The sequence below is a fragment of the Stegostoma tigrinum genome, chromosome X (assembly GCF_030684315.1).
Source record: "Stegostoma tigrinum isolate sSteTig4 chromosome X, sSteTig4.hap1, whole genome shotgun sequence".
In the NCBI taxonomy this organism is placed as follows: domain Eukaryota; kingdom Metazoa; phylum Chordata; class Chondrichthyes; order Orectolobiformes; family Stegostomatidae; genus Stegostoma; species Stegostoma tigrinum.
The window spans coordinates 15105528-15133077 of record NC_081404.1 but is presented as its reverse complement, the minus strand read 5'-3'; the positions used below and the strand labels follow the sequence as shown (position 1 = coordinate 15133077).

Sequence of the window (27550 nt, the reverse complement as noted above, 5' to 3'; positions counted from 1 at the left end):
AGGCCATGCAAGGTAGGTACACTCTTGGACCTAGCGGACTTCAGCTTGCTGCAGAACATCAGCAATACAAAGTGGTCCGAAATAACAGTCCAGGTCTAAAACCATCCCAAAATGACCCATTTCTGCTGCCTTTTTCAGATGGCTCCAATTGTAACCAGATGGCAGAATTCATGGTAATACAGTGTGGAACTGGAGGAGCACAGCAGGTCAGGCAGCATCAGAGGAGCAGGAAAGTTGATGTTTTGGGTTGGGACCCTTCATAAGGCCTGGAGAGAGGGAAGGCAGCTCAGAAATAAATGGAGGGACGGGGTTCGGCCTGGGGAAGGTAGGTGGGATGGTGATCGGTGAGTGCAGGTGGGCAGTGGTGGGGATTGGTCAGTGAGGTGGGAGGAGAGGATAGGTGAGAGAGAAGATGGACAGGTTGTGTCAGGTCAAGGAGGCAGGGATGAGAGGGTGTGTTGGACATGGGACGTGGGGTGTGGGGAGATTTTAAAACTGGTGAATTCCATGCCTACGCTATCGGCTGTAGGCTCCCGAGGCGGAATATGAGGTGTTGCTCCTCCAGTTTGCGGGTGGTGTCATTGTGACACTGGAGGAGGCCCAGGATGGACATGTTGCACAGGGAGTGGGTGGGGCAATTAAAATGGTTGGTGACCGGAAGGTGTTGTCGATTATGACATACAGAGCACAGATGCTGTATAAAATGGACTCCGAGTCTGCGCTTGGTCTCACCGATGTAGGGGAGGTCACATCAGGACCAACAATAGGCTGCTGCTACCATGTTTGTAATTTGTGACCTTTCTATGAAATTGCCTGGGAATATGATGGTCATTTGCCTGTTCATGGTGCGAATGAGCCAATTAAAAGGTAGTACTTTATGAAGACTAACCTTTCTCTTTAATTTAACCTTAGTGGTGTTCAAATATTCCCTCATATCGATGGTGACATTTCCAGAAAACTTCTGTTCAAAATCTATGGGGAAACTTAGGAGTTTATTTCATCCAATAAAGATGAAGAAAGTTTATTCTTCTGAGCCTGACAATGATGGTAATATTTGCATTTTAAATCCTCACATTAAATCTGTCTGCCATTTTAATGGGAGCATTAAACCCATTTATTTCAAGCTGCTTAACACCTCCAATAAGATAGAAAACCGCAGAATTTAATGAGTGCTCAGTGTTTGTACAATTTTTGCAGATTTCTCACAGAATTCAGCACATCTTCCAACTTCCTTCAGGTCAGGTTGTGCCTCTGTAACAGATACAGGGCGCACAGTTTCTCTGTAACTGACTGACAGAAAACACTGCTTGCTGATTCGCCTTCCTGCTCTGGCAAACGCTTTTGTCACTGGATATCCTGCATGCCACAATCAGGATTTGCAGCGGTATTAGGCTGAGTTGTAGTCCCCCATTGTATTGCAGCAATACATAGCTAAAGGTCTTAAAGCAAACGTGTTGGTTGCCGCTAATAATGCTCCAGACTTCACCAGGGATTATCATTCAAATCCCTAGACACAGATAAGCAATGGCAGGTAAGATTCAAGGGGTCCTGGGGGTTGGGGTTCGTGGGGGCAAGGGCTGGTGGGTGGCTTTCATCTGCTCAATCCCCAAAGCTGGGATCTTCACTTGGGCACTGACGCTTTGCTGGGTATCTTTCAGGATACAGAGGAGGGCCTAGTGACTCCCATTAAATCCCCGAAACACCACTAAATTCCGATGGGCTGAGGGATCATTGGCTCATGAGCAGGAGAGCTTCTTGTGTTGGCCCCTCCCGGCCTCCAGATGGGATCGCATGGACGATTGCCTGTTGCTGGCAGACTGGCACGTTTGAGTGGGCCCTGCCACCATGTTGTCCGTCACCAGGGGCTGGGTCAAATTCTGCCCATGGTTTCAGCACGTGGCATAAGTATCCAGAGAGTCAGCCATCTGTGCTACAGCGGTCGCTTGCTCAATGAATGAAAGAAGTGACACCAGTCAACAGACTGTCCAATAATGATCACATGTGCACAGACACACACATTCACACACACACAGACATCACAGTTACAATGGCATATATATTTATTATCATATAAGAAGGGCATCTTTGATGACAGGTATAACATACTTTAAAATTTTGTTTTCTCACAAGAAGCTATGATCTCTGATTTGAAAGCTCCAATGGCATTGACTGCTCTGCATTTGAAACTGACACGTAACTTTGTGGGATACTAGTGAGCCTTCCCAACATGTGCCCTGGAAGTCCACGCTTTCACTTCTGCAAGTCCATCCTGGATCAAGTTGATGGAAATGCCACACTGCCTTTGATGAAATGCTTTTGTTCTGATGGGTCACTACTGCCTCCTTTGAACAGTCATTGTCTGGGTTTAGGTGAAGATCTGAAGACCGGTGATGATAAGAATCCGTCGGCTCGGTCTTCAACCTAGCGTTCTAAGTCTACCACAAAATCCTGTTCATTTTTTTTTGATAATTAGTGTTTGTAGAAAATCAAAATGGAAACCAAACTTCCTCTTCAGACTTGTTAAAATGTCACAGCATGGCATCTAAAGTCAAGAAGAGACAATTGGGTTTCATCCTTAGAAACTACTCATTGCTGTTTCCAAGTAACAATCATGTTTACAATGATAAAATAGCAAACACCAGTCAAATACTACCATTCTATACCCTTGTGCTTTATCTGAATAAAACGTGTACATAGTACATATATATCCCATGTTAAAGGCTAAATGTTTTCTTTTGTTCCTCATACAATTAAAGGCAGTCTGAAGTCAGTAACAAGGAATGGTACAATAGCTTTGTAATATTACGAGCATCTAATGATTACTATACATAACAACACATTAAGCTAAATGAATAAGATGCAAGTCAATGTACTGTATCTGATGTTACTTGGCAGAACTTATACATATGAATTGCACAGGTTTGACACTGTCGGTTTGGCTTCATTTCACTCCCTAGGTATCACTCTTTTGTCTTTAATCTTTAAAAAGATACATTTTAAAGGACTGTCAGACCTTTCCTGTGGATTGTCACTCAGATGCTGCACAGCTGCGTAGTTTCACAGGTAGTTACAGGAGAAGGATCTCAGGCCTTTCCAACACATTAAGGTGCTACTCAAATGCAAGTTGCTGTTCGCTGCATTGCCGTTTAGGTTCACAGGTTATGATATTGGAGTCATGAGCAAATCTGTCTTAAGAGTTGTTTTTGTTTTGCTCTGCCCCTCACAACTGTGAATTTACTGTCATCAGCACAGAGAGCATTAGCAGCAGAATCGGTGGGAGTTATAATTTCAATCTTTCCTGGTAAACAGAGAACACTTTTTAAAGAGATACCCAGTAATTAAGGTCTAGGGAGCAGATATTAATCTGGACTCAAAACACTCAGAAGCGCTTAAACGAACAACGATTAATCTGTTTATTCCAATTGTTACCTTGCCAACTGTAGCCATTTAATTGAGAATCATTCTGCCTGCTGAAGCAGAATAACTTGATGTAATCTTCAGCAGGCAGTCCATCACACAAACACACACACAAAAAAAATTCCACTTTGCTCTCAGGAAGAGTGATGGGCAATTGCCTTTTCTTTTGAGGGTGTGCAGGAAGGGAAGGTCTGAACACTCAATGTTTTTCATGAAGAATGTCAGTAGCAGTGAAAGGTTTTCATTGACATTCAGCATCAGTGGTGTATTCTCTCATGAATTCAAACCAGCAAGTAAGGCTTACTCTACTCTATTCTGTCAAAGGTATAAAATCTCAGCAGAGAAACAAACTGGCACCTCTAGTCCACAAAATCTATTCCCCCGAACCTCCAATCGTGAGGTTAACAGTCTGATGGCAATTTAACACACAAGTTTACATTCAGTACAAAGTCATGTCCACTATACTCTGTAATCACAGTCAGACCAGTCATGAGATGACCTGAGATCACTTCACAAAGAATTCTGCAAGCTACAAGGGAGAGAAGACAATGCAACTGTAATCTGGGCAACGATGCCTAATTTGCACCAAAGTGGCACCGATTCTTGGCTGAATTAACGAATTCAAATTTCTTCCCGTTTTCCCCTTCCCTTTGTGAATCAGTCAAGTGGTATAGGAAAAAGGCCATTTCTGGTGGCAGGAGATGTTCTGGGAATGGTTGCGTGCTCGACTTGTTCTTGAAGTGTAGCAGGTAAGGTAGTGTCTGTATCTCATATGAACTGTTGGGTTTATAGCCATGGTGGTTCATTTATTTTTGGTCCCTTTGTCCAGTTGTCAGTAACTGGTGTGTCAGCCGACACACAGTCTCATGTCACCTGTGAAATGATATCTCTGCAAGTGTAGGGACTCTCAACTGTCAATAATCAGCAGCTGATTAACTCTCCTCTGGCTCTGGGCTGGCAGTCATTTAAAACACCGATGAACATAATATTTAGCATTGGATTTACATTACTTAATGTGAATGATCACTGTTGCAATTTGAATAAGGGTGTTAGTCCATTGATGATTCCAGTCATCAATCTGTTACTCCTTGAAATCGGCATGGTATTGAATACATAGTTTCCTTAAGATAAATTCAAAATATATTACATTATCCTGTGGAAATCTTCTAAACATCAGACCTTTCATCTTGTACAACGCATAGTTGCTTAAGAGTATAATTCAGCAGCAAAGAATCTTGTGCACGTACACAAATCAACAAAAGAAATGATAATTCATAGCATAGTCTTTGTTCTACTTACATCGGTGGTCACCATACACTAAAGTCTGAACATGGTGCAATTTTCTCCCTTGAAATTATGTTTGACACAAAAGTGCTCAAATCGCTCTCAAGCTCTACAATTCGCCAGGCTTTTTGTCTGTGCCCATAATCCAAACCAGCGCTACAATCTCAGCCAATGGATGAGTGCAGGCCTGCAATTCAGTCACCCACCTGTGAATGTCTCATTTCAATCCTGCCTTGATGTAGCTCCCAAATGGGAAGCAGACACCCCCGCTCCCTCCCCTCAGCAAGAGAACAATATCTTATTTCATGAGATATGGGCATCACCAGCAAGGCCTGCATTTGTTGCTCACCCCTAATCACTCACCCACAGTCTCAAAGAGGCCAGACCAGGAAAGGATGGCAGATTTCCTTCCTTTCAGGGCATTAGAGAACAATATGGACTTTTACAACAATCAACAATGGTTTCATGGAGGCCATCGCTGAAATCAATTGCTGAAATTAACATTGGCCCAATATCAAATCATTATAAGGCAGGAGGGATCACTTCAAATAAAAAAATAAAACAAAGGGAGTGCACACAGTCTCAGTTCAGTCGACATACCAGAGCTGAGCAGGATACTCAAGAGAATCTGTTGAGAATCATAGCTGCACAGAGCAGGTGAGGTATGCCCCCTAGTCATATATTGCCCTAGGATGATGGTCTTTTGTGTCTATCTTGAAACCAAAAAACTCAGTACCACAGGCATGAACTAGAAAATCACATCACCTCCATCAACACCATAGGACAAAAGTAAAACCGGAATGCTATGGGGTCAGATTACATTTCTTGGACATTTCAAGGGTTCTACAAGTGCTAGATCTTTTCTCTCCCTGCTGTGAAAAACTAGGAACAGAAAGAGCCTATTCCACCATTCAATCAGATCATTGCTGATCTATCCCTGAACTTGAATCACCTCCTTTGGTCTCTTAACCCTGAAAGATGTCTTTGCTTCCTTTTACAAACTGCAGGCTTTTCAAATCCAAATTTGGAATCAGTTAATACTTCATCCTTGAAAAAGTTACAAAGCCTGGGCGGTAACCTGTACTATGGGTCTCTGGCCTTCACCTAGCCTTCTTAATGAGACTCCAGGTGATGCATTATCTACCAAAGTGTAGCATTGGCAAATGTAATTGATTGTAGATTTTGAGCAGAGAGGCTGATATATATGAGCTCTCCGAGGTACTGAAATGCCACCTCAATCTATGTTTGCTGTCATTCAGAGATGAAGTGGTTCTTTTCATGGCATTTTCTGCTTATATTTATGTTTGTATTTTGGGGCAGTAGGATGCAGCTCTTCTTTAATAAAGGCCATTTGATTGGGGGGTAAACATGAGAGCTTTTTTCTTTGTTTTCACACTTAAATTTAAAAAAATTATGCAGAGTCCACTTCCAGGAATACTGAAACCAGGAGTAGATATCCTTTTCCTTCTCACACTTCTAACTATGGTTCAATGGCAGCATAAGTTATAATTTCAGCTACAATGGCTCTACAACAAACACACAACCAAAGATAAGCTCAACTCTTTTCCTTTTGTACAGTGTTACATATTACACACAGTTTTTCGCACAGGAACAACCTCATGTTGTGAGTTTCTGTCAAATGGCTAGAATCTATTTTCCTGGACAATGTCCACCCCTCCCTCTCACAACCCCACAACACCCTCATTAAGTGTGCTGGACTTGATAGGTGTTTCCATTTTATCTTTAGAAAAAGAGAAATTCATCTTGGGAGACAGTATAAAATGGGTGAATCGCCTGCCTGTTTTACAGTCTGCCTGATTTCTGTTCTCAGTGGTGACTAATTTGTACTGGCCTTCCATGTACTGGCACCCAAGACAAACTTCTCATCATCCTGCCTCATTTCAGCTGAGATTTGACAAATAAACGAGGCAGTGTTTATCTCTCAATCAAGCCTACACTACTCCCTCATTCGGCGCCCTTTCTCATTCCAACTCTGAGCAAACTATAGTGTAAAGTGACCGTCCGGCAATGGAAATAAAGAGATAGTGAGTGTAAATATGTCGTTCATCAACAAATTCTGTCAGCAATAGGAAATGAATTGCAGTAGCAACAGGTTTTACTTGAGATGACGTGAAATGTGTTCTAATTTCTGTTTTACCTTAAGAACGTGATCACATAAGATGATATGAGCGGCCTACAGAAGCATCTACAATAATCAGTGAATAAAAAATTCCTTTTACAAAACTGGAATATGACTCTAGATGAGAGAAAAAAGTTGGTTTTCTTTTCGCAAAGTTAGTGTAAGAATGAGTGGAGTCCACGGAACAGTCATCCCCAAAACTGCCATTTTGTTTCAAACGTGTAGTCGGGTTGTTTTTTTTTTGAGTGTGTCTCCAGAAGGTTTGTTCAATGACTTTGGTAGTTCAGAATTAGACAGCTCCAATCTCCGTGGACAGTCCAGTCTCCTTTCCGCGCGTTGAACCGTGAGATAAGTGCGTATCGTCGTGGTTGCCAGTCGTCAGCTTCGGCCATCAGCATGTGAAGTCTTCAAAGGTGCTACGAGGCGGGTGGTGAGGTAGAATGTTTGCTGGGTACGTCATCCCCGCTGGGTGGCCCCTTAGGCTCTCACATGGGTTCTGTGGAAAAAGGAAGCAAATTCCCCACACTGGCAGTTAAAGATGAGCAACATCCACAGTCCCTAAGGCAACATCTCAGGACCTTGGGGACTCATTTCAGCGGGAGCTGGATGGCCTCACGGGAACACTTGGTGTTCCACGGAGATGAGATGAAATGGGATAAAGGTGGTCTCCCTTGAGAAAGAGTGGAAGGTACGTCCCTGGGAGACGGGCCTTAATGACAAAAACTAGAATGGGACACAGAGACAACAGAGTGCAAAATTCTGCACAGGTATCGATGCACCTTTTCTAGCAAATTATAAAATATAGCATGGGGATGTTAACATAGAAATGGTAGAAATAAGTTGGCTTCATTAAATTGAAGTCACTCCTCTGAGTTTTGATTAGCAGCTGTAGTCTTCTTCAAAATAAAAATTAAGTAGTTTAAAGAGAAATAACGTTCTCTTGGTAGTACAGAATTTGAGCTTTGCTGTAAAAGAGACAGTCGAAGCTTTTTATCTTGCATTTATCAGGACTGACGCAAGAATCCTTTTGCAATTTGATATTCTTGCAAATCTGTCCTGATGAGCACAGGCTGAAAAGCTTTGAAGCATGTCGCTTTCTCAGCAAAACTCAGGAAACAATGTTCAGTTTGTCAATGTAATGGATGTAAGGCTGTGCAAGAGAGAACTCCCAGCTTGGATACCCAGCAGGAGGTGTCGCGCAGACAACTCAAAAGCAAGGTTCCCTTGGCTGAGCGTCAATAATGTGTCTCAGCCAGAGCCACAGAACAGCAAAGTCTACGCTTCCTCACAACCCCACAATGATATTTTAGTTTTCCATACAAGCCAATATTGAGGTCCCTCTGAGTGCAGTGGTCAATTTACAGGCAATTGCTGGTCATCTACAGCTCCGAGATTTGGATGGAGACAGCTCCAATACATTCTTGCAGGACCTTCACAGTCAGCAGCCAGATGAGGCTCTTCTCTCATCAGCTTGCAGCTGTATTTCAACAGGGGTCCTGAGTGAGAACAGTATTCCAGCAGAATAACCTCTATGCTCCTACCTTCATTGTTTATGCTGCTTGTCAAGCACCAATCTCTATAGGGCTGCTGGGCTCTGCTGATAACACAGAGATGCAGCCTTGCAGGAGAGTTTTCCCTTGCAAAGAGGCCGACAATTGTAGGGTAATAAGTTTAAAAACAACGCAGTGGAGATAAGATCAGAGGAATATTTTGTAATGCTGCAAGTTGTTGTGGTCTGGAATGCTTTGGCTGGAAGCAGGTTCAATACTGAAGGAAAGTATCTTTTCATTGCAGGTAGTCCAGAGTTTGTTCACTACAGCATTCCCAGGTATGGAGGGACTGTCATATCAGCAAAGGCTAAACAGGTTGGGACTCTGCTCTACAATGAGAGGTGATCTCATTGAAACATACAGAATTCTTAAGGGGCTTGACAGGATAAATGTTGAGAGGATGTTTCACCACATGGGAGAGTTTAGGACCAGAGGGCACAGTCTCAGAATGAAGGGGCACCAATGTGGAGGAAATTCCGGTCTCACAGCATTGAGTGTCTTTGGAACTCCTTGTCACAGACAGCAGTGAGGGCAGAGTCCTTGTGTATATTTAAGGCTGAGAGAGATAGTTGGGGGCATCAAGGGTTATGGGAAAAATGCAGGCAAGAGGATATAATGATTGTCGGATCAGCCTGTAGAATGGCAGAACAGGCTTGAGGGGCCGAATGGCCTCCTCCTGTTCCTATTTCTTACAGTCTTATGGTCTTAAAAAGCAATTGGATAAATACTTGAAGGGGAGAGAGAAACGCCAGGGCTACACAAAATTGACGGGCCTTTGAAAGAGAATGACTGCAAATGAGCCAAATGGCCTCCTTCCGTACTGTTAAATTGCAAGAAATTATTCAGTTTCTTTCAATGTCTTTGGTTCCCTGAGGATCAGCTACATTGATAACTTGAGTAGATAGTGCCCACAGCCCTGCAATGTAAAAGTGTCCCTGTAGCAGCTGATCAGAAATAGTACAGTGGCATAACAAGCAAAAATAACCTGGCTCACACTGATGTACAAAGCAATTGGCTGATGACAAATGCAGTTCATGATTCCGAATGATGCTCCTTACACGTTCATGTACTGTGTTTAAATAAGCAGGTATCCAACTTTCTAATGAAATAGATTCTGACTTTATTGTGACAGGGCTGTCAGGCGGATGCTTTTATTTCATTACCAGTGCTTCAAAGCATTTAACTTCTGAGATGCTGAGTGGGATTTTAATTACTTTATTACTAAATCATTAGTATACTAATGCATTTTGCCTTGCTGATTATCTGGAGGCGTTAGGGTTTAACAGAGTAGCAAGTGCTAGCAGCCGAGCTGGTATGCAATGATGGGACATTCCTGGCACATCCCCCATAGCTGTGGATGAAAAAAAGTGGTAGATTGTAGGTTGGTGCATTATTTGCCCATGCATGGCATGCATATCTGAGAATTTCTGGCCCTCCTCTCAAGGGCATCTTGCAATATTAGGAATTCAGATCAATCGAGCTTCGGAGAGGCCAAGTGTTTAATTTGCTGGTTCGGTCTGAAAGTAGTTTGTAATTTGAAACTTGAAGCATAAATCTGTGTTTCTTCACAATGAGAAAGTGCACATTGGAGACCGCGCTGGTACTTGTTACTTTGCTCTGGCGCTGCCCTGAGAGGCAGGCTTGGTAGCATCATGCCATCTGTGAGGAATCCCATCAGCTGTACTCCCTCTACTACACACTTACAGAATGCCCACTTGCTAGGGTGGGCTGTCCAGTCTGCATGAGGCTCTGGGAGTGATCTCGGAGCACGACACTAACCCACAGACTGCAGGAAACACCGGGAGATTTCCAACAACAGAAAAGGGGAAGAAAATGCCTTAAAACTAAGAAATGAAGATGCAATACTTGCATGGCGCTTGATGTCATCCAGGCTGAGTGTTACTCCCTTGTCATTGTTGTTTCTCTTCTGTTGTTTTCCATATTTCAACATGCCACATAGCTTGTACTTCAACACCTGCCGACATAAAACATCCAAGGTCAAAGGTCACACGCCACCAGGTTATAGTCCGACAGGTTTATTTTGAAACACAAGGTTTCGCGGCGCTGCCCCTTTGTCAGGTGAAACACCCAGTGGTCACTGACTGCTTCAAATGACTGGTGATGCTAGAGAGATGATGGGACTAAGATTCTTTGTGCACCTGTCTGTCTGGCCGCTTTGTGTGTTTGCACTTGTTCTGTTTACCTGTGTGTGGGGATCTTTTTCCTGCCTACCTTTGTGTAGGTGTGTGTGTGCATGCACGCGCTTATTCTGTCTGCCTGTGTGCACTCGTGTTGCCTGTCTGTGTGTGCACACTTGTGCTGCCTGCGTGATTTGCATTTGTGTGTGTGTGTGTGTGTGTGCACGCACTTATTCTGTCTGCCTATGTGTGGGTGTGCTTGTTTGGACTTCCCGTTTTGTGTTTTTGCACTCATTCTGTCTGCCTGTGTATGTGCATTGATTTGTTCCGTCTGCATGCTCTGTCAATGCGCAAGCATGCTTGTTCTTTCTGTCTGTTTTGTGTTCATTTGTGTGTGTGCACTTGTTCTATGCACCCATGTGTGTGCTTGTTCTCTCCGCCTGTTTTGTGTATGTGTGCATGTGAGTAGACTGCCTGCCTATGTGAGCTTGTTCTCTCTGCCTGTGTGCACTTGTTCTCTGCCTGTGTGTGCTTGTTCTCCGTGCCTGTTTTGTGTTTGTTTATGTGTGTGCGCTTAGTCTGCCTGGCTGTGTGAGCTCATTCTCTCTACCTGTGCGGGTCTGTGTGTGTGTGATTGTTCTGTCAAGTGTATGAGTGTGCCTTGTTGTACACTTACTTGCTCACTCACTCATCATCAGCTCTTTGCACCACTGTCTGGCAGATATGCTGGAGAACTACCATGTCAGGGACCTGAAGCCGTGCTGTGTTGGTCCACACAGGAAACACTGGCAGATCTTCCACTGGAACTGAGCGCTCTAGTTCCAGAAGAATGTTGGCTGCCGCCAGAAAGCAGTACCGAATGTGTCTCCATGTGAGATAAAGTTTTCATGGCAGTTCCAAACTAGCACCTACTCGGGTTTTGTATCTTACTCATTGCTGAATCATTGCTCATCATGGACAGGAGAAGGAAGCAGATCATCTTGCTTCATTTATTGATTATAGGAACTACCCCCAATCAATGCAACATATTGCCCCAACCTCCAAGGTGTCTCTTTCAATGACATAGACATTGTTACTTTCCTTTTTGGTGTCACCCACAGGAATTTCAACCCTCAAGCCAAAAAAGGGATGGCACGTGCTACTGGGCCAGTGAAACTCAGTAGAGCCCTGCATCCAAACCTGACAGTGTAAAGGGGGAGATGAGGGAGCAAACTCAACGTCTCACCCCATCACAGCACCATGTGCAACCCTGAGCTCCTTACGTCCACACTCAATCACAGGCTGAATAGCAAAAAAAGGGACCTGTATTTACGTCGAGCCTTTCACAACCTAAGGATATCCTAAATCACTTTACAGCCAAGAAATATATTCGCTGCTTTAGCATAGGTTCATGAGATAGGTACCCTGAGACAGAGTCACAATGATAGTTTGTGTGTGCTAATAAGCAATGGTTGCGTAATGTACTTGAAATGGTACGACCCAGGCTCATGGTTGATCAGTCCCATGTGAACTGGGAACAATGCAGTAACTAACCTCCCCTACCTCCCGAGACCAGCCTCTCCCTTATTTGCAGCTGGGCAAGTGTCCTTCAGCCTCTAGCCGGGCGACCTTTCAAAATTTCTCTGAAGTGGGAGCTGCCGCACAAGTTAGGAATAACACTGCTCCTCTTCCTGTTGCAGGAAGATAGGCTAATTTTTCTATTAACACCCCGACTTCCCAAGGTTTGGGTTGCACTCCCTCTCCTGCTTCCCTTATCTGTAGCCAAAGTGTGTTCCAGATCAGATTCAACGCACCAACATTTCTATGTCTGCACTCTATCCAAATTAAGGTGAAAGCTTCCTATCAGCTTGGCTCACCCACTGTGGTGCTCCGTTATGGTCTGATTTAATGCTGTTTCAGCTGGAGGAATGCCTATTGACCTCACAATGGATCCCGATGGCAAGAGGCATTCTGTTTTGAGGACAGATGGAACTGATATTGCCAACGCCGACAGAACCCCGCCCACGGCCGACGGAACCCCGCCCACGGCCGACGTCGACGGAACCCCGCCCACGGCCAACAACCTCATCGCTCCGCCCACAACCTACACAGCCAGCAACCCCAGAGTAGACAGCCACACTGAGCCCTGCCGAATCTTCACCATCCCCCCCCAGACCTCCCACTAACTGAGGACGAACGGTCAGTCCTCAGCAAGGAGCTCACCTTTGTCCCCTCCACCCACACATCAATGAATACCAGTCACGGTCGGACATAGAGCAGTTTTTCCGCCGCCTTTGCCTCCACGCTTACTTCTTCAACTGGGAACCTAACCCTCCCTCCACTGACCCCTTCACCCGCTTCCAACACAAGTCCTCCTCCTGGACACCACCCCCAGGCCTCCTACCTTCCCTCGACCTCTTCATCTCCAACTGCCGTCGAGACATTAACCGCCTCAACCTCTCCACCCTCTCACCCACTCCAACCTCTCCCCCACAGAATGGGCAGCCCTCTGCTCCCTCTGCTCCAATCTCAATCTCACCATCAAACCCGCAGACAAGGGTGGTGCTGTGGTAGTATGGCGCACTGACCTCTACATCGCCGAGGCCAAACGCCAACTCTCTGACACCTCCTCCTACCGCCCCCTCGATCATGACCCCACCCCCGAGCACCAAACCATCATCTCCAACACCATTCATGACTTCATCACCTCAGGTGACCTTCCACCCACAGCCTCCAACCTCATTGTTCCCCAACCCCGCACGGCCCATTTCTATCTCCTTCCCAAAATCCACAAACCTGCCTGCCCTGGTCGACCCATTGTCTCAGCCTGTTCCTGCCCCACCGAACTCATCTCCACCTATCTGGACTCCATTTTCTCCCCTTTGATCCAGGAACTCCCTACCTACATCCGTGACACCACCTACGCCCTCCACCTCCTCCAGGACTTCCAATTCCCTGGCCCCCAACACCCCATTTTCACCATGGACGTCCAGTCCCTATACACCTGTATTTCGCATGCAGATGGCCTCAAGGCCCTCCGCTTCTTCCTGTCCCGCAGGCCCGACCAGTCCCCCTCCACCGACACCCTCATCCGCGTAGCCGAACTTGTCCTCACCCTCAACAACTTCTCTTTCGATTCCTCCCACTTCCTACAGACAAAGCGGGTGGCCATGGGCACCCGCATGGGCCCCAACTATGCCTGCCTCTTTGTAGGTTACGTGGAACAGTCCCTCTTCTGCACCTACACAGGCCACAAACCCCACCTCTTCCTCCGTTACATTGATGACTGTATTGGCGGCGCCTCTTGCTCCCCAGAGGAGCTCGAACAGTTCATCCACTTCACCAACACCTTCCACCCCAACCTTCAGTTCACCTGGGCCATCTCCAGCACATCCCTCACCTTCCTGGACCTCTCAGTCTCCATCTCAGGCAACCAGCTTGTAACTGATGTCCATTTCAAGCCCACCGACTCCCACAGCTACCTAGAATACACCTCCTCCCACCCACCCTCCTGCAAAAATTCCATCCCCTATTCCCAATTCCTCCGCCTCTGCCGCATCTGCTCCCACGATGAGGCATTCCACTCCCGCACATCCCAGATGTCCAAGTTCTTCAAGGACCACAACTTACCCCCCACAGTGGTCGACAACGCCCTTGACCGCGTCTCCCGCATTTCCCGCAACACATCCCTCACACCCCGCCCCCGCCACAACCGCCCAAAGAGGATCCCCCTCGTTCTCACACACCACCCCACCAACCTCCGGATACAACGCATCATCCTCCGACACTTCCGCCATCTACAATCCGACCCCACCACCCAAGACATTTTTCCATCCCTACTCTTGTCTGCTTTCCGGAAAGACCACTCTCTCCGTGACTCGCTTGTTCGCTCCACACTGCCCTCCAACCCCACCACACCCGGCACCTTCCCCTGCAACTGCAGGAAATGCTACACTTGCCCCCACACCTCCTCCCTCACCCCTATCCCAGGCCCCAAGATGACTTTCCATATTAAGCAGTGGTTCACCTGCACATCTGCCAATGTGGTATACTGCATCCATTGTACCCGGTGTGGCTTCCTCTACATTGGGGAAACCAAGCGGAGGCTTGGGGACCGCTTTGCAGAACACCTCCGCTCGTTTCGCAATAAACAACTGCACCTGCCAGTCGCAAACCATTTCCACTCCCCCTCCCATTCTTTAGATGACATGTCCATCATGGGCCTCCTGCAGTGCTACAATGATGCCACCCGAAGGTTGCAGGAACAGCAACTCATTTTCCGCTTGGGAACCCTGCAGCCCAATGGTATCAATGTGGACTTCACCAGCTTCAAAATCTCCCCTTCCCCCACTGCATCCCAAAACCAGCCCAGTTCGTCCCCTCCCCCCACTGCACCACACAACCAGCCCAGCTCTTCCCCTCCACCCACTGCATCCCAAAACCAGTCCCGCCTGTCTCTGCCTCCCTAACCTGTTCTTCCTCTCACCCATCCCTTCCTCCCACCCCAAGCCGCACCTCCATCTCCTACCTACTAACCTCATCCCACCTCCTTGACCTGTCCGTCTTCCCTGGACTGACCTATCCCCTCCCTACCTCCCCACCTATACTCTCCTCTCCACCTATCTTCTTTTCTCTCCATCTTCGGTCCGCCTCCCGCTCTCTCCCTATTTATTCCAGTTCCCTCTCCCCATCCCCCTCTCTGATGAAGGGTCTAGGCCCGAAACGTCAGCTTTTGTGCTCCTGAGACGCTGCTGGGCCTGCTGTGTTCATCCAGCCTCACATTTTATTATCTTGGAACTGCTATTGTGCTTGTTATTCTCAGCAGGTACTGGTCAGGCAGCAACAAGAAAAATCTTTATTGTCTATTCAGTGCGTTGAAGACTCAGCTCTCGAGAGGGCAGGGAGCTGGCTTCAGTGACGCACTTGAGCAAACCTTCTGACAGGATTTGGGAACTGATGATGCCTCAGGCAAAGGTCAAAGAAACCACTGCATTGTGATGGCAGAGCCTTTTAAATGGGTCAACAGCTACAGATTTAATGGATGTGAGCTTAAAAGGCCAGACTGGTCCCTGAAGGATGAATTGTTCTGCTTTGGAAGAGGACAGGATTTATTTCTTTGGATGTGTGTGTTGTGACCCCTGCTGGGTAACTGGATTGACACTATAATGAGCTTAGGCCAGATGTCAGACACCTTTTAAAGGTTATTTATTGGGACACCAGGCATCCTCTTGACATTCTACCAGTGTTGCTCTCCATTTACTATTTGAATCCGTCAAGGAGACGGGAGCCCAGGGACAGCAGCTGATGAAACAGTGTTCATCACATGGGAGCACTTTTCCACAATCGGATTTAAGTATCTACAGAACCTGACCCAGGAATTATTGACGCTGTGCAGCAAATGTACAATTTTGCCATTATTCTGCACTGGCCCTTTCCTGAACTTCAAAAAAAAAGGACCTGCAAAGGCCATTTGGAGGAAAATGAAGTTGCACAATGCAATCCCAAACTGTTATGGCGATAGACCAGGAAAGTGGACTTGGCGGAGGAGATCGGCCAACAGCTTCATGAATAGCATAGCACGCTCGAGGGCCGAAGGGTCTACGCCTGCCCCTAATGCTTATGCTCATTTTGAAAAATCCCAGAATCCCACTCAATCAAAACAGAACCAAGCCAGTGTCCTGGAACTTGGGCCGACCTGGGAGATGTTTCCCTCGCTGGGTTATGAGCTTTTGCTCCCTTCTGTGTATTACAGCCTTATTACAAACCAGACTCTTCTGAATTCATGTAAACGGGACAGTAATTTTTATTATCAATCTTCAGTCACAAAGAAATGCAGTGAATCTGATCAGATGTTACTCTAATCATTAAATAGTAATACTTGTAATGAAAGTACAGCATTTAATTGGGAAACTCTTCTATATCAGACACACATACTGCTGATGGAAACTTATTAGAGCAGATCATGTTTTAAGTATTAAAGAGGGTGCGGTTTTGAGCTAAAAAGATTGCATTTTAAAAAGCAGGTGAAGTTACCATAGTCCCAGAGGAGCACAGGGCTGCTCTTTCACTTGAGAGAGAGATGACCAGCGGTGAGTTTAACCTGAGGGTCACCACGCCTCAAAACAGGGGCAGGGAAGAGGTTGAGAAGACAGTCCTTCAATGGAAACCTCAGCCAATGGGAGAACTGAGCCTGTGCTGTTGGTGTCACTCTGCATCGCAAACCAGCAAAAAGGGCCACCCTTCCCACTGTTTCTCTGGGGTTTTCATCAAGCTTCTGCCCAATTTGCTGCGGGTCATTCAGCCAATTCTAATCACAGTCCTGATCACCCAAAAGCCATGCCACAGGGCAGGAACATTTGCAAGTCAGCACGAGGCTGCAACATGTCAAAATAGCTGGAAAAACAACATAACGCTTCTTGCAGTTTATAACATCGATTAAGGCCTGGAGCATATTACAAGCTTGTACTGTGCTGCCAGACACCACTTGTTCTCCACATAATTGGCTTTGTTTATTGAAGGAACAAGAGACTTGAGCAACTTGACATGACTCAATATATGCTTCTTATTTAGCCAGAAATGAATGAGATTGAGTTGATTCATCACGAGTTGCAATACAGCAGGGAATGACCTGGGACAAAGGCAATGAACAGCTTTAAGTTCCTGACAGCAATTCAATTACGGCCAAAGCAGTTTTTTTTTGATACAACTATTTCAGTAGCATCTTCTTTGCAATGACGTTTTGTTCCTGCCCTGCCCCCCACCCCCCCAACCCCGGCTGTGCTGTTTGTGGCAGTTCTGAGGAATAACACACATTCTTTATATTTCCAGGTCAGGTACAGCAGGCCTGCAGAGCGGAGCTCCTTCTCTCCAGTTTGATGGTACAGCTATATATGAACATATATTCAGAGCTGGAAAAGACCATTTAGCCCCTCAAACTTGTTTGGCCATTTGATAAGATCAGGGATGAGCAAATCGTGCCTTCACCTCCACCTTCCTGCCTAATTCATATATCTTCTGAAGATTCACCTGTTAGTCAAGAATCGATTTACCTCAATCTTAAAGATATTCAACCCAGCCTCCACCATGCTCTGGAGGAGAATTCCATAGACTCATGATCCTCGTAGAGAAAAACAAATTCTCAAGTCCATCTTAAATGAGAAACCCCTTATTTTTAAACTGTGTCCGCTAGTTTTAGAATCTCTCACAAGGGGAAACATCCTCTCCCATTCACCCTGTCAAAGCAGTTTGAGATCTTGGAAGTTTCAACAACATCACATCTCATTCTTTCAAACTCCAGTGGATACAGGCCCAAACTGTCTGACCTTTGCCCACAAGACAATCACATCTATCCCAGGAATCAGGCAAGTGAGCCTTCATCTTTCTTATACATAGAGACCAAAACTGTACTCAGTACTGCAGATATGGCCTCACAAATGTGCAAAACTTCCTTACTTGTATATTTAATTTTTCCTGCAATACAGGCCAACAGTCTACTTGTCTTCCTAATAATTTGCTGTACCTACATATCAACCTTTTGTGACTCATATACCAAGATTCCCACATCCCTCAGGTAGTTAGCCATGGATAATATGTTTCTTCTACGCAACATTTTATCTTACTGGAATGTCCCTTTGCTTTGTGTTAAGAACATCGCCTTAAAAGTCTGCCACTGCATTTCTATCGACTTATCCCATATCCTAATTTTCCAGGTAAATTAACCAATTTTTTCTCATATCCTTATGTTTGCTCTTATTTAAGTTTAGCCCATTAGTCTTGGACCTATTCTTCTCTCCCTCAAACTGAACGAGCATTTCAATCATGTTGTGATCTCTTCTATCTTGGGGAATCATTACTATGATGTCAGTATGTGTAAACCTTCAATGTACTTATCTGCGAGGCCATCTTTATCAACGTGATTCATCCAATCGTCACATAGATTAAAATCACCCATTATTATTGCTGCACCTTCCTCATAAGCTCTCACTATGTCTTCTGAATAGCTACTGTTAGGGGGTCGATGAAAAATTTCCATTAGTGATTTTTCACCTTTGCTATTTCTTATCTCTACCCAAATTGATTCCACAACTTGATCTTTAAAACAAAGGTCATTTTGCTCTGTCATACTAACATCATCCTCAATTAACTGAGCTACCCCTCTACCTTTTTCTTGCTTCCTGTATTTCCAAAGAGTCACATACCCTTGAATATTCAGGTTGGATCTTTGTAATTTTGCAGCCATGACTCCACAATGGCCACCAGGTCATATATGTTCACTTCTATTTGAGCTATTTCTTCATTTTGTTACACATGTGATGTACATTCAGATACATAGCCTTCAGTTCTATCTTTTTACTATTTTTCCAACCTCTCGCCCTATCTGCTTGCACACTCTTTGGTTCATGCACTTTGCCCCTTCCTGTAATGCTAACTTGCTGTCTGGACATGTCCTCTGTCATAAATTTATCACATCTTCCCTCATTTGATCCCTCACCCACCCCTCACTATTTAGTTTCAAGCCCTGTCTACCACCTTAGTTATACCGTGGTTAGCACTGCTGCCTCACAGCACCAGGGACCTGGTTTCGATTCCAGCCTCGGGCAACTGCCATTGTGGAGTTTGCACGTTCTCCCCGTGTCTGCGTGGGTTTTCTCCGGGTGCTCCCACAGTCCAAAGATGTGCAGGCTAGGTGGATGGGCCATGCTAAATTGCCCTATAGTGTTCAAGGATGTGTAGATTAGGTGGGTTATAGGAGGATGGGTCAGTGTGAACTTGTTGGGCCAAACAGTCTGTTTCCACACTGTAGGGATTCTATGACTCAATGACTAACTCACCAAAATCATGGTCCCAGCACGGTCTAGGTGAAAACTATTCCAATGGTACACCTACCATGTTCTACATAAATTTTTAAGATACAATTCAAGTCTCTAATTTTATTTCCATTTCTCCCATTTGCTCATGGCTCTGCTACTAACCCAGAGATTATTACCTTTTGCCTCTGAATTTAGCTCCAAGCTGCTCACACTTCCTAAGCAGAACCTTTTTACAAATTCACTCATGGGATGAGGGTGTTGCTGGCCAGGCAGCATTTATTGCCCGGGGAGAGCTCAGAGTCAACCACATTGCTGTGGGTCTGGAGTCACATGTAGGCCAGACCAGGTAAGGATGGCAGTTTCCTTCCCTAAGGGGCATTAGTGAACCAGATGGGTTTTTGTCCCCCGACAATCAGCAACAGATTCACAGTCATCATTAGATGCTTAATTCCACCATCTTCCATGGCGAAATCTGAACCTGGGTCCCCAGAACATTACGTGGGTCTCTGGATTAACAGTCCAGTGATAATACCACTAGGCCATCACCTCCCCATATAGTCACACCTAGTCCTATCTATGTTGGTGGTACTGATGTGAACCATGCCAACTGGATCCTTCCCTTCCTCTGCAAATTCCTCTCCAGCCCAGAAAAGATATCCTGAACCCTGGCACCAGATATGCACACAGTTTCCTAGACTCTGTTGTCAGTCTAGCAATCATTACAGTCCTGACTTGATAGAGGTGTACAAAATGATCAGAGGTATAGATAGGGTGGGCAGCCAGAGGCTTTTTCCTAGGGTGGAGGTAGCTATTATGAGGGGGCATAGTTTTAAAGAGAGTGGAGGTAGATACAGGGGAGATGTTAGATAGGTTCTTTACTCAGAGAGTGGTAGGGGCGTGGAATGCACTGCCGGAGAGGGGAGTGGAGTTGGCCTCATTAGGGGCATTTACGCGGCTATTAGATAGGCTTATGGATGTTAGTGTAAGGTAGGGGTGGAGGTTAGATAGCCTTTAGGTTTAGGGTAAAAGTTTGGCACAGCATCGTGGGCCGAAGGGCCTGTACTGTGCTGTGTAGTCCCATGTTCTATGTACTAACTGCCCCTGCTTGAATGACATCCTGTAGCCCTGTGCCATGGTTAGCTTGCTCAATCACCCTGTAGCCCCCAATACTGTCCATACTGAGCAGGAAGCTCAAAGCTATCGGATAATTGGAAGGACCTGGGCCCGAAGTGTCAGCCTTCCTGCTCCTCTGATGCTGCTTGGCCTGCTGTGTTCATCCAGCTCTACACCTTGTTATCTCGGACAATTTGAAGGGCTGATCTGAGATCAATTCAGGCTAATCCAATCCAGTCAAATCGAGACCAGCTCAGTTCAGCTCAGTCCAGTCCAGCCCAGTTCAGCAAGGTAGGGAGGGGGAATTAAAAAGGTAGAAATGCATAAGCCTCTTGATCCCCTTCCCGGCCTCACTGAACTAGTCTGAACTTGGCTGGATAGACTCGACTGGACTGGGCTGGAATGGACTGGACTGGTATTGATTGAACTGGATTGATCTTGACTGGTCTGGACTGGTCTTGGTTGGCCTGGACTGGACTGGAGTAGACTATGATGGATGGGCTGGTCTTAACTAAGCTGGACTCTATTATGACTGATGGTGGAGGAGTACATTACATTTCTCTATAGTCCTGCTACTCCACTAACCACAGCATAAATTCAAGTGTTTTACCCAGTTATCAACATGGTCAATTACGTATTTTATCTGTATCCTGTTTAGAATAAAAAGATCAATTGTTAAAGTTTCTCTAATAAAACAACAAAGTGCTCACACAAAGGGGAAAAAGGAAAAACAGAGTTCCTGCACGTCCCCCTCCAAGCCCCTCACCATCCTGACTTGGGAATATATCGCCGTTCCTTCACGGTCGCTGGGTCAAAACCCTGGAATTCCCTCCCTCAGGGCATTGTGGGTCAACCCACAGCACATGGACTGCAGTGGTTCAAGAAAGCAGCTCACTCCCACCTTCTCAAGGGGGCAACTAGGGACTGGCAATAGATATTGGCCAAACCTGTGATGCTCACATCCCACCATTTCTCAATTTGGAAAGAAATAAATGAATGGGCTGTATGAGAGCTGTTGAATTTTCTGTAAGGGGATTCTGGACTATCAAATAACACTCTAGAATATTCATCTATTAGAACATAGAACATTACAGTGCAGTACAGGCCCTTCAGCCCTCGATGTTGCGCCGACCTGTGAAACTAATCAGAACCCTATCTAACCTACACTATTCCATTATTATCCATATCTTTATCCCATGACCATTTAAACACCCTTAAACTTGGTGAGCCTACTACTGTTGCAGGCAGGGCATTCCACGCCCTTACTACTCTCTGAGTACAGAACCTACCTCTGACATCTGTCCTATATCTGTCACCCCTCAATTTAAAGCCATGTCCCCTCGAGCTAGCCATCACCATCCGAGGAAAAAGGCTTTCACTGTCCACTCTATCTAATCCTCTGATCACCTTGTATGTCTCTATTAAGTCACCTCTTAACTTTCTTCTCTCTAATGAAAACAGCCTCAAGTCCCTCAGCCTTTCCTCATGAGACCTTCCCTCCATACCAGGCAACATCCTGGTAAATCTCCTCTGCACCCTTTCCAATGCTTCCACATCCTTCCTACTGTGCAGGCCTCCGCTCTGGGACTGATTTCCCATACTGGCCTCCGCTCTGGGATTGGTTCCCCGTGCAGGCCTCCACTCGATTGTCCTGTCTCCAGTATTCAACACTGACCTATTGCCATTTCCCATCCTCCAGCTTCATGATTGGGATTGTTAGAGTTTGTTGCAGACCATCTATTTAATGAAACATTGAATGTTTTCAATGAGTTAGATATAGTTCTTAGGGGTAAAGGGATCAAAGGGTATAGGGAGGAAATGGGGAAAAAGGGACTTAACTGAATTGGACAATCAGCCATGATCATCCTGAATGATGGAGCAGACTCGGAGGGCTGAACGGCCTACTCCTGCTCCTATTTCCTGTGTCTCTATGATGATCAGGTAGGAAAGATGCATCAAGTTGTAGAGTTTTTTTACAGTTGGTGCAGTCTGTGAACTTTAATGAACAAGAACTTGCACCTTACCTGGCACTGGTACATCGAAACGCTTTACACATTCAATGGAGGTGAATTTACATTGTATTGTGATTGTTGCAGCCATTTATTCTCTGAAAAATTGTTTGAAAGAGTGATAGAGTCAGGAATTAAAGCACAGCAGAAGACCATTCACTCCCACTGTGCTGACACTAGGTTTTGGACTGAACTGTCCACTCAATTTCAGTTCTCCATCCTTCCTCCACTTTTAACTGCTTCTTTTTCAAATTGCTACTGGGTGAAATGATACCCGCCTCAACAGCCACTTGCAGAAAAGCAGTGGAATCATCACTTCAACCTTTCTCCTTGGATTTGTCATGATCATCCTGAATGTGCAACATTTTGCTATTGACTTGTATACAGTGGGAACTATCCTTCGTTGTTTCGCACTGAAAATGTTTCAGAATTCGCAAACCTCTGTGTTCAATCCCTCGTCTCAGAGAATGTTTTTATGTGAGAAAAGCTCCAAATTCTTATGTCTTCTATGTAAAACCACCAGGGCAGCATGGTGGCTCAGTGGTTAGCACTGCTGCCTCACAGTGCCAGGGACCCAGGTTCAATTCCACCCTTGGCTGACTGTCTGTGTGGAGTTTGCATATTCTCCCCGTGTCTGTGTGGGTTTGCTCCAGTTTCCTCCTACAGTCTAAAGATGTGCAGGTTAAGTGGGCTGGTCGTGCCAAATTGCCCGTAGTGTTCAGGGTTGTGTAGCTTAAGTGGGTTATAACGGGACGGGTCAGGGTGGGATGCTCCAAGGGTGGGTGTGGACTTGTTGGGCTGATGGGCCCGTTTCCACACTGTAGGGATTCTATGTCTTACTTCCAGTGTCATTCTGGAAAATTAGTGCTGTTCCCTTACCAAATAATCAGAGCATGAACAACTCTCTAACTGTAGTCTTCCTTGTTGAACATTGAAAATATCACCACTCAAAATCTGAGCCTAAAACAGACTAATTCACCTTCACGATGCCTGCAGCTCACTGGAAATGAATCTGCAAATTGTTCCAGCCCATCATTAAACACATTCTTTCACCTTTCTATCTACTTAATATTATTTGATGCTTTAATTAACTTATAACATATTGTTTAAGACTGAATGTATTATAAAACCTAAAGAATACATTCATATCCCACTTGTGGCACCGGTTAGAACTCTCCCACAGCTCTATTGCTCGGAACTTGGCATGCTAGATATAAATCATACCATTTCGGTCTTCATAATCTGCCCTGCTTGCCAATCTCAAGAAGCCTTCTGTTTCAGAATTGCAATGCTGGTTTCTGATAAACAGAACAGTTCCGTACTGACTGCCTTCAGGCAGCAAGTATTAATTAGCAACAATTATAATTTGTCAATAATTAGTGACCCTGTTTTAGCTTTCAGTTGGTGTGTTACACACTGCTACATCTCCCAGGTGCACAACCATTAAAATTCTTCTACACAAAATTCTCCAAAGGCCATGCATCCATCTTCTGTCTTTGTAATTCACCACAACCTTCTGAGATATCACCATTAGCCTCACTCTGGCCACTTGCGCATTCCTGGTTTGCTTGATGGTCGGACCTTCAGTTGCTTGGGTCCTGAGCTCTGAAATTCCCTCCTCAACCTCTCTGCCTCTCTACTTCTCTCTCCTCCTTTAAAATGCTCCTCCTTTAAATAGACAAGGCAGGCAAGAGCATGGCAGAAGACAAGGGAAGACTGATGAACTTAAATGCATTTATTTCCAATGCAAGAGGCCTGACAGGTAAGGCAGGTGAACTTCGGGCATGGGCAGGAGCATGGGACTGGGATATCATAGCTATTACAGAAATATGGCCAAGGGAGGGACAGGGCTGGCAGCTCAATGTTTCAGGGTATAGATTCTGTTGGAAGGCTAGAAAGGGAGTCAAGAAAGAAAGGGGGAGTGGTGTTTTTGATTAGGGAAAACATTGTGGGAGTTCTTAGACAGAATAGTACTGGGGGATCATCCAGTGAAGCTATACGGCGGGGGGGGAGGTTGGAACTGAGAAATAAGTAGGGCCGATCACTGTGATGGGATTGTACAAAAGGACCTCAATAGTCAATGTGAAATTAAGGAGCAAATATGAAGGGAGATTGCAGATAGCTGCAAGAATAACAGGGTTGAAATAGCAGGGTGTTTCAATTTTCCAAACATAGACTGGCACTGCCATAGTGTTCATGGCTTGGATGGAGAGGAATTTGTTAACTGTGTACAAGAAAACTTTCTCAATCAATATGTAGATGCCCCAAATGGAGGAGAGGCAAAACGTGATCTCCTTTTGGGAAATAAGGCAGGGCAAGTGACTGAAATGTCAGTGGGGGAGCACTTTGAGACCAGTGATCACAAGTAAAAGTTCTAAATTGGGGCTAAGGCCAATTTTGATGGTATTAGACAGGAATGTCCAAAAATTGATTGGGGGAGGTTGTTCGCAGATAAAGGGATGTCTGGCAAATGAGAGGCTTTCAAAATGAGATAACGAGAGTTCTGGGCCAGCATGTTCCTGTTAATGTGAAGGGCAAGGCTGGCAGAAGTAGGGAACCCTAGACAACTAGAGATATTGAAATGCTGGTAAAGAAAAAGGAGGCATATGTCAGGTATAGACAGCTGGGATCAAGTGAATGCCTTGAGGAGTATAGCAGGTGCAGGAGCACACAAGTGTCAAATCAGGAGGGCAAAATGGGGACATGAGATTGCTTTGGCAGATAAGGTTAATCTAAAGAGATTTTACAGGCATATTCAGGGCAAAAGAGTAACTAGGGAGAGAATAGGGCCCCTTAAATATCAACGAGGCCATCTGTGTGGAACCACAGGAGATGGGTGAGATCCGGTATGAATATTTCATGTCAGTATTTACTGTGGAGAAAGACATGGAAACTAAGGGACTTGGGGAAACAAACAGTGATGTCTTGAAAAGAGTTCATATCACATAAGAGGTGGTGCTGAAGGTCTTAAAATGCATAAAGGTAGATAAATCCCCAGGACCTGATTAGGTGTTCCCTAGAACTTTGTGGGAAGCTAGGGAAGAGATTGCTGGGCCCCTTTGCTGAGATACTTGTATCATTGACAGCCATGGGTGAGGTGCCAGAAGATTGGAGGGTGGCTAATCTGGTGGCATTATGTTGGAAAGGCTGCAAGGAAAAGTCAGGGAACTAAAACTAGTGAGCCTGATGTCAGTGGTGGGTAAGTTGTTGGACAGTGTCTATGTGCATTTGGAAAGGCATAGACTGATTAGGAATCATCAACATGGCTTTGTGCATGGGAAATGGCGTTTCACAAACTTGATTGAGCATCTTGAAGAGGTGACCAAGAAGACTGAAGAAGGCAGAACAGTCGATGTTGTCTTTAGCGAGGCCTTCGACAAAGTTCTGCACAGTAGACTGGTTAGTAAGGTTCAGTCATGAGATCCAGAGAGAGCCAGCCAATTGGACACAAAACTGGCTTGATGGTAGGAGATAGAGGGCAGTGCTAGAGGGCTGTTGTTCAGCTTGGAGGCCTGCGACCAGCAGTGTGTCACAAGGATCAGTGCTGGGTCTACTATTGTTCGTCATTTTTATGAATGAAAATATCGAAGGCACGGTTAGTAAGTTTGCAGTTGATACCAAAATGGGTGGTACAGTGGACAGTGAAGAACATTAACTATGAGTACAACTGGATCTTCATCAGATGGGTCAATGGTGTGGGGAGTGGCGGATGGAGTTTAATTAAGATAAATACAAGGTGTTGCATTTTGGAAAGGCAAATCAGGGCAGGACTTACAGAATTAATGGCAGGGTCCTGGGGAGTGTTGTCGAACAGTGATACCTATGGGTGCAGGTATATAGTTCCTTAAAAGTGGCATGGCAGGTAGACAGGTTGGTGAAGAAGGGGGTTGGCACGCTTGCCTTCATTAATCAGCAAAATGCATCCAGGAACATACATAGAACATAGAACATTACAGCACAGTACAGGCCCTTCAGCCCTCGATGTTGTGCCGACCTGTCATACCAATCTGAAGCCCATCGAACCTACACTATTCCATGTACATCCATATACTTGTCCAATAAATGACTTAAATGTACTTAACGTTGGCGAAACTACTACCGTTGCAGGCAAAGCGTTCCATTCCCTTACTACTCTCTGAGTAAAGAAACTACCTCTGACATCTGTCCCATATCTTTCATCCCTCAATTTAAAGCTATGCCCCCTCATGCTCGCCGTCACCATCCTAGGAAAAAGGCTCTCCCTATCCACCCTATCTAACCCTCTGATTATTTTATATGTCTCAATTAAGTCACCTCTCAACCTTCTTCTCTCTAACGAAAATAGCCTCAAGTCCCTCAGCCTTTCCTCGTAAGACCTTCCCTCCATACCAGGCAACATCCTGGTAAGTCTCCCCTGCACCCTTTCCAAAGCTTCCATATTCTTCTTATAATGCGGTGACCAGAACTGTACACAATACTCCAAGTGCGGCCGCACCAGAGTTTTGTACAGCTTCGCCATAACCTTGTGGTTCCGGAACTCGATCCCTCTATTAATAAAAACTAAAACACTGTATGACTTCTTAACAGCCCTGTCAACCTGGGTGGCAACTTTCAAGGATCTGTGTACACGGACACCGAGATCTCTCTGCTCGTGTACATGGACACCGAGATCTCTCTGCTCATCTACACTACCAAGAATCTTACCATTAGCCCAGTACTTTGCCTTCCGGTTACTCCTACCAAAGTGCACCACCTCACACTTGCCCGCATTAAACTCCATTTGCCACCTCTCAGCCCAGCTCTGCAGCTTATCTATGTCTCTCTGCAACCTACAGCATCCTTCGTCACTATCCACAACTCCACCGACCTTAGTGTCGTCTGCAAATTTACTAACCCATCCTTCTACGCCCTCATCCAGGTCGTTCATAAAAATGACAAACAGCAGTGGACCCAACACCGACCCTTGCGGTACACCACTAGTAACTGGAGTTGGAATGTCATGTTACGGCTGTACAAGACATTGATAAGGCCACATTTGGGGTACTGCATATAATTCTGGTTGCCCTTTAAAGGGTGCAAAAAGGATTTACAAGGATGTTACTGAGACTAGAGGATTTGAGTTATAGGGTGG

General features: G+C 45.4%; 1 protein-coding gene across 5 annotated transcripts in view; it reads right to left on the bottom strand.

Moving 5' to 3' along the window:
* Nucleotides 1-2055: 2055 nt before the first annotated feature.
* Nucleotides 2056-27550, bottom strand: part of asic1b (acid-sensing (proton-gated) ion channel 1b) — a 743124-nt gene continuing 717629 nt past the window's right edge. For all 5 annotated transcript variants that reach the window (XM_048523587.2, XM_059643391.1, XM_048523585.2 and 2 more), the window contains 2 exons: nucleotides 10262-10366; nucleotides 2056-7337 (listed from right to left, as the gene is read on the bottom strand). In XM_048523587.2, coding sequence (XP_048379544.1) covers nucleotides 7233-7337; nucleotides 10262-10366 — 210 coding nt within the window. In that variant the 3' untranslated portion in view covers nucleotides 2056-7232. The remainder of the gene's footprint in view (nucleotides 7338-10261; nucleotides 10367-27550) is intronic.